Here is a 16301-nt window from a genome sequence, read left to right as displayed (position 1 = left end):
CATGTGTCCAGGTGTCCATCCGAGCTAGTCATGTGGTACTAGAGGCTGGAAAGACACCTGTGGCACATCTCCAAACGAATGTTGCCAGGCAGCCTTTAGATTCATCAGCATCCTCAGGGTGGTAAGTGACACATTCAACTATAAAATTCAGCTTTTACTTTCATTTAATTTTCCAGTTCATTCTACTAGCTGGAGTTTTTGAAAGAAAGATCCCTTAATGGTATTTTTTTTTTTAGATACGACAAGCCATTTCTATTTCAATTTTTTTTTCTCCTTAAAATTCAGAAATTAGCTGGATGCCTATGACTCACTCCTGTAATCCTAGCTATGCATGAAGCTGAGATCTAAGACTTATGGTTCAAAGCAAGCCTGGGCAGGAAAACACATGAGACTTTTCTCTCCAGCTAATCACCAAAAAACTGGAACTGTGGTTCAAGTGGTAGATCACCAGCCTTGAGCAAAACAAGCCAAGGAATGGTGCCCAGGCCCTGAATTCAAGCCCCAGTTCCAGTCAAAAAAAATTTTTTAATCAGAAATTACATTGCAGCATGCAATTATTTATGACAGTTTTATAATGTTTCTCCCTTGACAAGAAAACGAAGAACATCATTACTTTAAATGGTTGTGCTTACTCACTTTCTTACTTACTTTCCTCAAGCCTCATTTGAATTGCTAAAAGGGAGAACAAAAATACTTCCTTGCAGAATTTGGGTGAGAGGTCAATGAAAAGGCCTGTGGTAGATTCTAGACCATAGTAAGTACTCAGCACTAACCAGTTCCCCTTTATTCCAGTTAGAACAATGTCTCACTAACTGCAAATGTCACTTTTCAAAATAGTCACTTTAATATGCTTATGATATTAAAAACATCCCACATTTAAGATCCTAATAGTAAGTATTTTCCTTGGATAATTGTGCAAAATTAATTTTATTGAGTGAGCCTTTTATGTTTTCAGTTAATAAAAGTCCATGTGTAGCACCCAAGAGTGCTGTGAGTGTCTTTAACTGTTATGGGTAATTTCTTAGGATTTCCAGAAATTATGAATGTCAGTGGAAATTTCTCCTCATTATTTACTGCACACCTCTGGAAGATATGTAATTTAGTAGGTGCAGGTGAGAGGTTTCAGATCACACCATCTGTGAAAGGTCTTGTAAATGTGGAGAGGAATAAACCACTGTTACAGCTGCAGTGCCTAGAAAGACTTCCCATGCTCATACTTCCTTGCTATTTGAGAATTTAAAAAGATGTACTGATATTTTAATCTTTTCTAAGGACTCCTATTGTTCAAATTAATTTTTTAAAAAAAGCTGTGGTTATTGTAGCATAACTGAACTTTATTGAAAATTACCTTCTTTTATCTAAAAGAGCCAAATGTTTGGCAGAACAATTCTCAGGACTCCACTTGTCCTTAGGAGGTAATGAGCTCCATACTTCCCAGCAGCACTTGACTTCAGAAGGTAGCCATGCACCGCCTGTCAGCTAACTAGATTACTACCCTGGTTAGTAGCAATTCTTGCCATTAAATTGTCAGGAAAAATAAAAGACATAAGCCCTTTTAACTGTGTATATCTATATAGTCAACCATGAAAATCCTAAAAGGGCACCACTTTTAGAAATTGATTCAACAGATACATGTTGAAAACCCTCCATGAGCCAAGCACAGAGGAAGACATGACCCCCACCCCCAGCCCACAGCAGCCTCCACTAATAGCTGCTTTGTTTCCTTAAGAAATGCACCTATACAGGAATATATTTATGCACACCACCACCCAGCTTTTGATCCAAGTGATAGCATACTATAAAGCTGACATATTGGAGGATATCAATCTAGTTTATTCTCTCTCTCTCTCTCTCTCTCTCTCTCTCTCTCTCTCTCTCTCTCTCTCTCTCTCTCTCTCTCTCTCTCCCTCCCTCCCTCCCTCCCTTCCCCCCTTCCCTCCCCCCACCCCTCTCCCTTCCTCCTGTCCTTCTCTCCCTCTGTCTTTCTTTCTCTATGTTGGTCCTAGTGCTTCAACTCAGGGCCTGGGCCCTGTCCTTGAGCTCTTTTATTTTGCTTAAGGCTTGTGCCTTACCATTTGAGCTACAACTCCCCTTCCAGGTTTTTTTGTGGTAGTTAACTGTAGATAAGAATCTCACAAACTTTCCTGCCCAGCCTGACTTCAAACTGTGATCCTTAGGTCTCAGCCTCTTGCATAGCTAGGATTACAGGCATGAGCCACCAGCTCCAGGCTAATTCATTCTTTTCTTGCTGTTACGTTATGTAATTGGATGGTTATTTCATTGGTAACCTTTTGATTAGATATTTAAGTCATTTCTAAGGTTTGTGGGGTTTTCTTCCATTTTTGTGGCCTTGCTCTCTTTTTCCTGCCTTGCATTTCTTCTAATTTACCTGTTTCATTCTTATACTTAATGATGCTGAGAAATAGGACTCAACCTGGAGAATCTTGCTTTATGGGTTCCTCCAGATAGACCAGACAATTACACACAAGGCTTTACCTTCACCCACAAATTAAGTTCAGTTTGTGATTGTTGATCAATAGGCAACTGATATGTCTTTCTACCCCAGCATCCACATTAGGGATCTCGAAGAGAAGTGACTCTATCCTGTGGTACTACCTGTCCTCCAGGCCTCTGTCCAGGCAGGCAGGCTGTTCAGTGGACTTATGCTGGTGATCAGGTTCTCCCTGATGGGGCAGAGGTAGTTACCCTTGGGAATGGGCAGTGTTCTTTGTACTTAACTATGGTTGGCCTCCTTTTCCTTTGAATATCATTGTTCTGCGTGATTTTATTCCCACCATAACACAGAGTTTCAAAGATCAGTTGAAGCACACTCACCTAAACATGTCATGATCCATTCAGTCCTTTTGGTCTGGCTCTGTAAAATATACCTAGTTTCTGAAAATTGTAACTATCAAGTTGCTTTCTTATACTTGGTCATAAAAGAGTAAAAATAGTCCTTTTCCAGTTTTGGTCTTTAGAGAATTTGGTAACCTTGACACTGTCTGATGCTTCTGTGCTTCTAAGTGACATTGTCAATGAGCTTCAGTGTGTCCATATCTGGCTGTTCCTCCTACCACCTGACCCCTATACTTCCCTCTACATATGTCTGTTTGCAAGGCAATTTCTGCTTCTGAACCTGATCATTGAGTGTTCTCTTTTGCCATCTTTCCTGATCATTACTGGACTGGCCACCTCTCTCTTCCTTTGTTTTTAAGGTCTTAATTATAGTATTAGCCTCTCCCCTTATTCTGGCAGTGAATGTAGCTAAATTGAGAAAGTACATATTTGAGAGATGTCTTGTTTAATTTTTGTATTTTCAAATGTTAATGGACAATTTAAAATGCTTTTTCTTTTTTCATTGTTAGAAAATTTCCTAAGCTCCATCTGTAAATTCTTTATTTCCCTCATTGGTCACTTTATCATCACTGAAAAATTCAACAAATATTTACTAATCCCAGCCACATGATTTTCTGGGCCTTGAAGATACAAACTCCCTACCCTCAAGAATCTCATTTCATTAAGAAAAAGCTGATCCCAGATGTAACATGTCAGATGGAACAAGTGTTCAGAGGGATCAAACAGGAAATGGGAGCAGGCAGTTGTATTAGTCTGCTTTTCATTACTGTAATGAAATACCCAAGAAAGGCTGCTTATAAAGAAACAAAGGTTTATTTTGCTCAGAGTTTTGGAGGCTGAAAGTCTCCAAAAAAGATTGGCTGGATGGAGCCAGGCCAAGGCTTCTATAAACAACCCTCCCGTAAGAGCTAACCAGGGTCCCTCCATCCCTCCTCTTTTATTTTTTTTTTTCTTGTCGGTCGTGGGACCTGAACTCTGGGCCTCAGTACTGTCCCTCAAGGCTAGTGCTCTACCACTTGAGCCACAGCGCCACTTCCAGCTTTTTCTGCTTATGTGGTGCTGAGGAATCGAACCAGGGCCTCATGGGTGCAAGGCAAGCACTCTACCACTGAGCCACCTTCCCAGCCCTCATCCCTCCTCTTAAAGTTTCCGCAGGTTAGCTGGGCACTGGTGGCTCATGCCTCTAATCCTAGCTACTCAGGAGGCCAAGATCTGAGGATGGTGGTTCAAAGCCAGCCAGGGCAGGAAAATCTGTGAAACTCTTAATCTCCAGTAAGCAACCAGAAAAACCAGAAGTGGTGCTGTGGCTCAAGTGGTAGAGCACTAACCTTGAGCTGAAGAGCTCAAGGACAGCTCCCAGGCACAGAGTTCAGGCCCCATGACTGACCAAAAACAAAAATAAAAAGGTTCCACAAATTCCCAACAGGTGGACCTTGGGAAATCACATCTAAACCATAGCAGGAATTCAGAATGAGAGTGTAGTTTGAAATAATAAGAGAAGAGCTCACCAGAAGGAAGTTGAACAAAACATTGAGGGAAGTAATGCAGAACACCCTGGGGATTTAAGGAGGGACGAATGCTCAAGGCCTGTGGGAATAGCTGAGGCAAAGACACCTAGGAGGTGCCCCTCTAGCAGAGATCACTGAGGCTGGAGGGAAGCAAGAAGAAATGAGTCAGTGAGGCCCCAGGAACCACTGGTGTGAGGGCTTTTAGGCTATTGTGGGACCTTGCCTTTCATCTGAGATGAAGAGTGGTGGACAGTCATTCATAAGGACAGTCATTCATAAGAAACCATATTAATATGGTTTATACTGTGATGTATTATTGTCACATTTTTCAGGAGGATTTATGACTGAGTGAAATTGCCTTTCTATTCTTTCTTCCTACTATAAATATTTTCAGCTCAATTTGGAATCAGAACTGAATATAAGCAACCCAACATGTTCTCTTCTCACCCTATCTCTGCCCCCATCTGCTGTGTACATGCAAAGAGCAATAATTAATACAATTTTTAATAAGCTTTCTCTTTAAGTAGCCAAACCTAGCAATAATTTTAGCCTCCTGAAAACTCTCTCTCCATCCTGATTTAAAAGATCTATTTAAACATCATTATTTCTTCTAACAAAAAAAGAGAGGTAAGGCATAAAGTGAGATGTGAACTGTGTTTTAGCGAAATTAGCACACTGCAAATAATAAGCAGCATAAAAGGAATAAGTTGACCAACTTCCATTCAAACATGACTTTAGGGTAAAATAAAGGATGTTAAGAGACTTGTACCTTGACTAGAACAGGACTAGTGTGATGGCCTGAGCAATCCAGAGGAGGTGTTATCTGTTGTCTTCTTCTTCATTTATTACCAGGAAGCTCATGGAAAACTAGCTTTATAATGTTCCCAAAGTGAATTTTTACATTTTGCTTTTTTCTCCTCTATACCTTTTTGTGTATGTGCTGGACTTGAACTAAGGGCCTAGGTGCTGTCTTTGAGCTTTTGTGCTCAGGGCTAGCACTTCATCACTCAAGCCACAATTTTACTTGTGTGTGTGTGTGTGTGTGTGTGTGTGTGTGTGTGTGTGTGTGTGTGTGTGTTTGGAGGTAAGTCTCACAAACTGTGTGTGTGTGTGTGTGTGTGTGTGTGTGTGTGTGTGTGTGTGTGTGTGTGTGTGTGTGTGTGTGTGTGTGTTGGAGGTAAGTCTCACAAACTGGCCTGCCTAGGTTGGCTTTGAACCACAATCCTCAGATCTCCGCACCTGGTTGTAATTTTTAAAGTATCATTTTCATAACCTCTCACTTCCCAATTCCTGGGTTTACAGGCATGTTACCTGTACACTCAGCAGTTTTAAATTCTTAATTTTCTCTTCAGCTAGACTGACAGCTACTTTATTTCTCTGATAAACATGAAATGAACAGTTCATCTGTACTTTATACACAACTCTTAACTCTACAAAATTCTGAAAACAGAAAATCTTACCCAAAAAGTGGGTGTTAAACTCAGTGAGAAGCAAAACCTGAACTGAAATAAGACAATTTAAAAATCTGCATTTGTCTGACTGCAGTGAAAACTCACATGCTTTCTCCAGAAGTGTAAGTAAGTTTAATTACACATGCCTGCTGATTCTCTTGGCATGGGTGTTCCATAACATTTGGTGTATACTTCTTAGTATTATCTGAAAGGGCCCCACATGCTTCAGAAGAGGGATTATGAGCTTGCAGTAGCCACTTCCTAGAATAGTGTAGGTGTCGAGAAAATGTGAGTTGAAGTGAGATTTGATTAATATGAGGTACTTAGAAAGGAGAAATGTCTCTATAGCCAGACCTAGTGACCTTGAGGCCTCAAGGAATAAAGTAGATGATTCAGTCCTTAGAAGCTGGACACCAAAATGTTTCTTTAATTGTTCTCTTAAGGTTATAGTAATTGGCCTTTTGTCAGGCTAATAAATCTCGGGTGAATGAAACATCCTATCAGTTAAAATTATCTGTTAGTATCCTAGAAGTTTCATTTTTGTGTGATCCCTATATTTTTTATATCATTTCTGTACCTTATCACTTGCATCTTTCTGTTTTGGTTCAACATTTCTAAAGGTGTCACATCAGCTTTTTGAATACTGGTGATTTAATTGCAAAAGCACACATAAACAGTTTGAAAGGTGTGAAAAGAAATTCACAAGTCACGTAGGGAAATACCAACAAAGCTAGCATTCAGTCTGGAATTCATCCACAGTGCAAAACAAATTGCACTGCCAAGGGGTCAAATAGCATACCCTGAAATTGAGTGAAAAGTGCCTTTGATATATGAAACATTTGTTTCATACCAGAGATACAGTGAATAATACCAAGACAAATTTAGCATAAGCTTCAGCCTCATAGAACTTAAATGTATCCAGAAAACAGGGCATGTATATAAAATAAATGAGATGCACCACAAAAACTGACAGAGGAGAGATTTTGGAGCTCAGGAGATGGAGAAAGGAGGTGAACATGGATCAGAATTGGGCAAACACAGACAGTGGATTTGCAGAATATGAGAATGAGAGCCAGGCTCCAGTGGCTGGCCCTTGTAATTCTAGCTACTCTGTAGGCTGAAATCTAAGAATCACAGTTCCAACCTAGCCCAGGCAGGAAAGTCCATGAGACTCTTATCTCCAATTAACCTCCAAAAAGGTGATAGTGGAGATGTGGTTCAAGTGGTAGAATGTTAACTTTGATCAAAAATGCTCTGGAACAGCACCCAGCCCCTTCCAGTACAGGACCAATGCGCGCACACACACACACACACACACACACACACACGCACGCACACACGCACACACACACACACACACACACACACACACACACGAGGAGAAGAAGACGGAAGTGGAAGGAAGGAGAAGGAAAAGAGAGAAGGAAGAGGATGACTAACCAGGTCTTTCCGGAAGGAAGCTCTGTGCTTAGTGATAGAGTTACAAATAAACACATTTTTATGGCAAATGATCCATACTATAATCTGAGCAATGGAACTGCAGAGAAGAATCATGATCTTTGGGGAATCTGGGAAGCAGATTACTTGAACTCTCAGTTAACTTTTATGTTGTTGTATTGTCATTGCAGGTGAATCAAACATCACTTCTGGAACAGTACAGAGTGGGAAAAGTTTGCAGAATAAGAGTCAGTTTAGGACTATTGCACCAAAAATTGTGCCCAGAGTCCTAACCTCTAGAGTACTGCCATGTCCTGCACCTCCACTGTCTGATCAGGGGAGTCTGGGGTCCCCCCTGGCCTCCAAACCCCTGGCGATGCCCACCCACAACTATGCACTGATGCAGGTGGCTGGCCAGGAGGGGACATTTTCTCTCGTGGCTTTGCCAAATGTTGCCTCAGCCCAGCCAGTTCAGAAACCCAGGATATCCCTGCCTGAAAACCTCAAACTGCCTATTCCTCGATATCAGCCTCCAAGAAATAACAAAGGATTGAGAAAGAAACCCAGCCTGGGTTGTCCTGAAAGTGGATGGAGCAGATTTCCTGTCCCAGCCCAGACATGTCCTCAGATGTGTCCTTCCCCACCTGCCCATCTAGAATTTCCATGCAAACCTAGTCCTCTCAAACAAGCACCATCATTAGACCAAACCCCAAGCAGCATGAGCACCGCTCCACTGACCACCAGTGGTGGCCACAGAGACTCAAGATCCCCAGTGGCCAGCGGCCAACAAGATTGGAGCCCTCCTGCTATGCCATCATTGGCCACTTCAGAGGAACTTTCTGCCATACAGAGCCTCTCAAAGATTTCTGGGAAAACAAGCTTTCTAATCAAGGAAACAGCCAAGAAACCTCCTGCTGTTGCCAGTGAACAACTTGAAGCACAAGCTGATGATACGAAATCCATGACCAATTTATTACCCACCATTTTTAGCAATGCAGTTCAGTTGGTCTCTTCAGTTCCTGCAGGAAAACTACCAGTCTTGCCCTATACCAAGATAAAAACAGAGGTTTGTAAAAGTGAATCAGATACCTGTGCTGCAGATTTTTCTCTGCCTGGACATAAGACAGACTGTGCTCAGAAATCTTCTATTACGGGAGACTTCCATAAAGCTACCAAAAAGGGAAGCAAGGTACCTGTTTCACAGATGTCAAAGCAGAGCCTTTGTGAAAACGACTTTTGTCCAGTCACCAAACCAGATCTCAACCACAAAGCCAAAATGAATGGGGGAACAGCAAAGAAAAGAGGAAGGAAAAGAAAGGTAGCAGATGAAATTTTGGCATTTCAGGGGAAAAAGAGGAGGTGCCGTATTAATAAATGTAGAGATGGAAAAGAAAGAGCAAAAATGGATCCTCAAGAATCTAGAGATCAAAAGCCTGGGACTATGAGAAAGTACCGTAGTATTATGCCCAAACCTGTCATTGTCATGTCTGCTCTGACCTCCCTGGCTTCTCCTACAGCTCTGTTACCATCCCAAACACCCGGCAGCTTACAACAGGACACCTTATTAAGTAGTTCACCCACTCCTAAATACTTCACCTATAAGCAGAATGACAGCCCATCCCCTAGACCCAGCTCTGGACTCAGAAAAGGGTTTTCTGGCATTAAGAAGCCTTGGCACAGATGTCATGTCTGTAACCACCACTTCCAGTTCAAGCAGCATCTTCGAGATCACATGAACACACACACCAACAGACGGCCCTACAGTTGTCGGATTTGTCGCAAGGCCTATGTACATCCGGGCAGCCTGAGCACACACATGAACCTTCATCACAGTGAGAACCGTCTGAAGAAACTGGTGTGCTGTGAGTTCTGTGCAAAAGTGTTTGGTCACATCCGAGTCTATTTTGGCCACCTGAAAGAAGTACACAGGGTTGTGATCAGCACTGAAGCCTCCACCAGTGACCCGCAGTCAGGGGACATGCCAAAGAACAGAGACAGAGATGCTAGTATGCGAGGAATGGAGGGATCCCTGGAGAGGTGAGTGCTCAGTGGGTGCAAACTGGGAAAGAAAGCCATGGAAACTTAGGAAAGAGGGTGAGATTTTAAATTCAGAAAGATTTGACAAACATCATCTCAGATTAAAATTGTATAAGGTAGCTACCCACTCCCCTGAGGTTTGTCAAGAATGACGTCATTCCTCTCTGCTTTCTGATCAGTTATAATATTTCATTTCTAATCCGTTCAGGGCAAAAATGTTGCTTTGAGGTGTGGGTGGGGACAGTTGGGTAAGAGAAGATTATTTTTGCATCTGAAAATAGCAAAAATACAGTTAAGTTAGTATAAGGAGATCCAGGGAGTTTTCACAGGTAGTTTTTCTTGTCTTCAGTATTTATAACTAAGCAGCATCAGCTGTTCTATGGCATGAGTGACCCATGTCAGGTCTTCAGAGGTTTGCACATTGTCCCCGAAGATAGCCAGATCACTCTGTGCTCTATTTTTCCCATCAGGCCAGATTGACTTTTTCCTGTGAAAGCTCTTGCTTCCTAGCATTATAAACAAACAAGCTACATAATTTGGCAGGCTGGAAGGCATGCGTAAGAACAGTCATGAATTTGGGAAATGCCCCTGGTGTGGCCACCAGTGTCTACTTTTTTATTTCATTTTTTTATTAATAAGCTTTTTTATTGTGAAAACACCATACAGAGGGATTATAATTACATGAGCAAGGTAATGAGTACATCTCTTATCAAGCATTGTTGCCTCCTCCTCTGTTTTTCCCCTTCTATCATCCCTGCCCTCCCATCTCCACAACTACACTCTCCCCACCAACCCCTCACCCTATCCCTCCCCCCTCCCCCAAAGTTGTAAAATTCGGTTTTAAACAGCATTTTGTACATCTCATTGTTGCAATAGGTCCACCTCTATCCCTATTTAAACAATTTGTTTTTTTTCCTTCCCCTCCCCAAATTATACCAACATCAAATACAGTGAAAACTGGAGTTATACTGTGGGGGAGGGACATACAAAGCAACAAAACAATCACCTTATAAATATGTTAGAAACAATAGCAAGAAAGAAAAAAACCACTTGTGTCCTTATCTTGGGGTTCATTTCACCTAACATCATCTTAGCTGACCTTTTCTGCTTGACCCAGACATATACTAGTAATTGCAAATAAGGGAAACCATGGGACCTATGTTTCTTTGGGCCTGGCTTACTTCACTTAATAAAATTTTTTCCAAGTCTTTCCATTTCCTAACAAATGTGGCAATGTCCTTCTTTCTGATGGAGGCATAGAATTCTATTGTATATATGTACCACATTTTTTTGATCCATTCATCTACTGAGGGGCATCTGAGTTGGTTCCTGTATCTTAGCTATGGTAAATAATGCTGCAATAAAAGTATTTGTGCTGGTAGCTTTTGTATGGTCTTGTTTGTGATCATTCGGGTAAATGCCCAAAAGTGGGATTGCTGGGTCATAGGGGAGCTCTATATGGAGTCTTTTGAGTAACCTCCATACTACTTGTTGGTGGGAGTATAAACTTGTTTAACCACTATGTCTACTTTTTTCTAAGAAACTAAGAAGTCAGGCATTTTCACCAATCAGGTTGGAAAATCAACCTTTCTGACACTTTCAATTCATGGACCTTATTTGTTTGCTTTTTTTTTTATTGTTGCAGTTGCTTTAAATGTTTTCTGCTTCGGTTTATTCCATCATAATCAGTACAAATGAAGGATACCTCTCTATCCTAGTTCTTCCTTTCCTTTCCTTAGCTTTTTCCTTTTCCATAGGTATCTCTGTTCCCCTTTCTCATCTCTGTGAGAAATCCTCCTTCCCTTCTTACTTTCCTAAATTGTGTGTGCATTTCAGAAAATTGCAAGATTCTAAAAAATTCTAATTCTGGAAAACAAAGATTTTGAGTATGCACACACACGCGCATGTGCACACGCGACAATACTTGGGGCTTAAACTCAGGGCCTGAATGTTGTCCCTTACCTTTTTTATTCAAGGCTGGCACTCTACCACTTGAGGCATAGCTTCATTTCTGACTTTGTGGTAGTTAATTGGAGATAGGACTTTCACAGACTTTTCTGCCCAGGCTAGCTTTGAACCATGATGCTCAGATCTCAGCCTTCTGAATAGCTAGGATTACAGGCATGAGCCACCTGTGCCTTGCTGTTTAAGTAAAATGTCCAAGCAGCACATAGTGCTCAAGGCTAGGGACATGGGATATATGAGAGTGGTCTTAAGGACCCTGCCCTGTGCTAAGCACCTGACTTTGCTGTGCTAACTGCACAGATGCAGATGTACCCTGAGAGCCCTGGGTGGGGGTGATGACCTGAGTTTACTGGTCCTGCCCAGACTTTCTCTGGGTACTCATCCCTTGTACTTCTCCTGGTGTCTTATCGATTCCTGAAGCATCTATAAGATCTGAGCTGAGAGGAAAAAGTTGTTACTGTGTTTTTCCATCAGGGTTCATATACAGTATTTGTGGCCTTTTCAGGGAAAACAAGTCAAGCTTGGAAGAAGACATCCTTCTCAACCAGGCAGAAGAAGTCAAATTGCAGATCAAGTGTGGCCGTTGTCAGATCACTGCTCAGTCGTTTGCTGAAATCAAGTTTCATCTGCTTTGTGTTCATGGGGAGGAAATTCAAGGCAGGCTACAGGAGGGGATCTTGCCAGGCAGCCGAGCTGCTCAGGAAGCACTGGTTAAACACTCAACTCCTGACTGGAAACCACACCCAGAGAGAAGAAAGCAGGTGAAGCCCTGTGCCCCAGAGGCGTTTCCGAGACTGAAAAAGCAGCTCTGCCTCCATCAGAAAGACAGTGTGGAGACACTTCTGGACAACGAAGTGGATCAGCCAGGAACAAGTGAGCCCCAGGCCCCTGACTGCCCCAGCTCCCGTACCCTTCTCCTCTGGTCTGATTCAGGCTTTAACTGTCTCCTCTGTGCCCAGACACTGGAGAGGAAGGAGGATCTGCTCCTCCACTGGGAACACCGCCATAACTGTGAGGATTCCTCCAGACTGTGGGCTATCTTAAGTGCATTCGCTAACCAGGGAAGGATCGAACTTTCCCACGAAGCTGGAAAATGATATCCTGAAGCAAACTGGGCTAAAGAGTTTTCCTAGCACCTTTCTTGCACAGCTTTGGGGTTTCTGGTGGTACTTCATTAGAAGAAGAAAATAAGTTAAGATCAACCTCAATGAACAGAAGTGATTTTTGTACATAGTTTTATTTTCTTATAAAATAAAATATATGCCCTGGATGCACTTTTTTTAACCACAGTCAGTCTCATTTTAAAATTATATGTATGGACTCTTAATATCTTAGGCTTTATTTAAGAATAAGTAGAAAGTAAAAATTTAGAGACTGAAATGTAGAAAATTATAGATGGTTCTTTACATACAATTTTCAGTAAGTGTCAGGGGGAGTTCATAAAGAACACAAAAAGTGTGTGTGTATGTTTTCTGCTTATATAGATCAACAAATATGAAAATTCTTAGGAGAAAATTCCATTTCAGCGGCAACTACAGTGTCAAGTTAGATGATAATGTTGATGTTTATTAAAATATACTTTATTTGAATATGCTACGAGAGAAGTCTTGTTAACACTATTTTTATCTCCTATAACTCAAAATCTTTGTTTTCCAGAATTAGAATTTTTTGTAGTCTTGCGATTTCATTAAATTCACAGTTCCTTGAAGATCAGTTGTTGGCAAATCTTATAGCTGTAGTGTTCCATATGAAAATAATAGGAAAGTTACAGTACTTTAGCTAATGAAAAAAGAAATGTACTTTCTTGATAAAAGAATATTTTCAAGAAGTGTTTGGGGCCAGAAACTTTACAACCTGGAAAGTGAACTTAGATAGTCCAGTCCAGATGTGTAGGTGTCTCAATGCTTTCTCTTACTCTCAAGTAACTTCAGAGGGTTGTCACTAGCTGATCAATTTTAGATACAACTGCGCCTTTCATGCCTAGGTTCTCTTTGAAAGTCAAGAGTAAATGACTGCTTCTTAAATTCCTGGGAAATTACCTAGAATCAGAAGAGTTGCCATTTGAAGTTTCTAGCTATCCTGAGTGCAAAGTCATTTTCTTAGAGGGTGTGTTTGAGCACGCCTGCCTCTAAAATTGCTTCCTTTGGATGAAAGCCCTGTGCATGTGGCTGGCCCTGTTGAGAAAACATGGCCCAGGAATGGCTCTAACATTTTTCTGTACTAAGGAAGCTACCCAGTAGAGGAAGAACTGAAGGAGTAGAGACTCAGAGATAGATGAGAGCAAAGGAAGGCTGAGTGCCAGTGGTTCATGCCTTTATCCTAGCTGCTCAGGAGGCTGAGCTCTGAGGATTGCAATATAAAGCCAGACCAAGTGTGAAAGTCCATGAAACTCTTCGTCTTCATTTCCTATCAAACAGCAAAAATGCAGAAGTGGGGCTGTGGCTCAAGTGGTAGAGCACTGGAAAGAAAGAAAGAATGAATGAATGAATGAATGAATGAAAGAAAAGGAAGGAAGGAAAGAAAGAAAGAAAGAAAGAAAGAAAGAAAGAAAGAAAGAAAGAAAGAAAGAAAGAAAGAAAGAAAGAAGGCAATGCCTAGGCCTTGAATTCAGATCCCAGTATTGGCATACACACACACACACAAAATAAGTAGACAGACAAAACATAGGATTGGCTCATTATTACACTAGTAAGTTTTAAGTCATCTTTTTTAATGTCTAGTTTTAAAAGTAAGTGCTCATAGATATTAAGTGGCTGAAATAGAAAACAAAATTCAGTCCTTGCCTTCTACTACAAGTAGTTTTGGAAATTTGAGAGAACAAGGGTATGTTTAGAATTCTTGAAGGATCTTGCCATGGTTTAGCTAATTGATTACATTTATCACAGCTTCAAAGAAATTGTGAGACTTCCTGCGTGATATTTTTAGACCTCTCAGATGAGTAAGGAAGTATCATGCCCCTCAATAAAGTTGTTAGTTTTTGAAAGACTGGTCTTAAAGATATAAAATGAGAGCTACCAAAAATACTATTTTAAATTCAGACCATGAATTCATACTCTGAAATATATGCACAGTCCTCAGATCCAAAGTGAGTGTGTCAGAAGTACTAGCCAATTGGCTGAGGCCCAAGGGATGAGTCTGGCATGTATGGAGGCCGAGCAGAATGCAGCCCACAAGTAATGAAAAGGCTGATGTCCTTTTGGTTGTGGAGACACTCAAACTATGGCTATAGTTTAACCACATAGTTATAAAACATAGTTTGGAGAGGAGTAGGGACTTAGGTGGGGGAAAAAAGCAAAGGTAGGCAGAAGGTATGATTAGTTCATGATCAAGTACCCAGGCTTTATCTTCTAGAATCCATTCAGAGCAGTGGCCATGGTGACCTGCCTCACTAAGTGAAGGCAGGTCATCAGACTTTTGATCTATAAGGTAGGAAAGAAGACAGGGAGGAGTAGAGGGCAACATTCATCTTTAAGAAAACTTTTCATGAGAGAAGACTTGGCATGGTATATGGAGTCATTCAGAATCTAAGGGAAACACTCCCTGCATGATAGTAGGAGCAGCTCCAATCCTCTCCCAGACCTTAATAGCAGTACTTCTTCCATGACAAGCGTGGGAAGAAGGGCTCATATTGGGACAACATGGGAGGAGAAATAAGAGGAACTAATTTAGCTAAAATAATGGTGGGATAGCTCAAGACCTTCCCTGGATGTGAAAGTGTCATTGGCACAGTCCCAATAAAGTGTTGTAATCCTTCATCACTGTGATCTTAAAATAGTGCCCTTCCCAGGGCTCCATTCCCTGCACACATTGAGAGTGATGGTCCATCCCCACTTCTAGACATTGTTGTGAAGAATCCATGAAACACAAAATGTCTGGATATTTGGATCACATAGTACCAGATAAATGGTACTTACCATGACAGAAAATTTGGGAGGAAAGAAAGGTATATTATACCATACAAAGGTAACTGAAAACAGCTCAGGTAGGCCTTAGGTACAGATTTCCAGGACAAGAAGTCTACTGAGAGACACAGAAATGTATACCTTTTCATTAAAGGTTTCTTTTGATTTTTTTAAAATAGGTAATAAATCTGGGATTTGGAAAGCGTGCGGGTTTGGTAAGTGTCCAGCCAATCAGTGTAGAAAGCAAGGCTCACTAAATGATTTTGTTTCAGCCCTTACTGTGAGATTAACAATGCCCAGGTCTCTCTGTGGCCAAGCCTGTGTTCTCCCTTGGGTCCTGGGTTTGCTGTCCCATAGTACTCAGGTCCCCTAACCAGAAGCTGACTGTGGCCTCGTCTGCTTCCACACTGGACCATAAGCCTCGTGAGGTCAGGGCAGGTACATTATGCCTTTGTTCAGCACTGAATCCTTGATGGACCAACCCCTCTTCCATGGAATAGAGCCCAGTAGATATTTGTTAGGGAAAAAAAATGAATGTGTCAACCAAGTGCATGATTATGCTGTGGCTTTTGGTGAATAAGCCAGCATTAGAAACAACCAAATATGTAGCTAGAAAAGCATGAGACAAATTTGGTCTTCAGTTCAGCACTTTCATTTGACTTAATATCTTTTGCTCCTTGGAAAATTGTCCCAAAGCCAGAAAAACCACGATTGTTTTCTTTTTCTTTTTCCCTCTTTTCTTCTAGTCCTAAATTATTTCTGAAAGTTACAGCATTTTAGATTTGTATTGTTTTATTGCCTGTCATTTTTATTCACCTCCCCTTTTGTTGCACACTCTCTCTCTCTGGATCTCCTCCTAGTTGAGTCGGTCTGTTAAGCTGCTCCTCATATGGAAAGCTGTGTCTTCATCAGCAAACCGTAAATAATCAAACCTGGGTACGTTCCATTGCCTTCTCTGGCTGCAGACTCCTCCCCTCCCCAGCTGCATGGCTCCAGTTTTCTGTGGCCCCAGTGACATGACTGTTGGCAGTAAATGTCCAACTTCATTTATTTATTCGCATTCTCAGATTTGGACTGGCTTGCTCCATTCAAGCTGCTGACATCCTTTGTTAGGTATGTATTTTATAGAGTCTCCGTTTTTACAG

The 16301-nt window shown here is 41.4% G+C and overlaps 1 protein-coding gene across 13 annotated transcripts in view; it reads left to right on the top strand.

The window, feature by feature from the left end:
• Positions 1–12538, top strand: part of Znf438 (zinc finger protein 438) — a 146573-nt gene extending 134035 nt beyond the window's left edge. For all 13 annotated transcript variants that reach the window (XM_069998250.1, XM_069998239.1, XM_069998248.1 and 10 more), the window contains 2 exons: positions 7444–9289; positions 11760–12538. In XM_069998250.1, coding sequence (XP_069854351.1) covers positions 7444–9289; positions 11760–12351 — 2438 coding nt within the window. In that variant the 3' untranslated portion in view covers positions 12352–12538. The remainder of the gene's footprint in view (positions 1–7443; positions 9290–11759) is intronic.
• The last annotated feature ends 3763 nt before the right edge of the window (positions 12539–16301 follow it).

Source organism: Dipodomys merriami, unplaced genomic scaffold (assembly GCF_024711535.1).
Source record: "Dipodomys merriami isolate MVZ:Mamm:240054 unplaced genomic scaffold, mDipMer1.0.p SCAF_51, whole genome shotgun sequence".
Taxonomy (NCBI): Eukaryota; Metazoa; Chordata; class Mammalia; order Rodentia; family Heteromyidae; genus Dipodomys; species Dipodomys merriami.
This window is presented reverse-complemented; position numbering and strand designations above follow the sequence as displayed.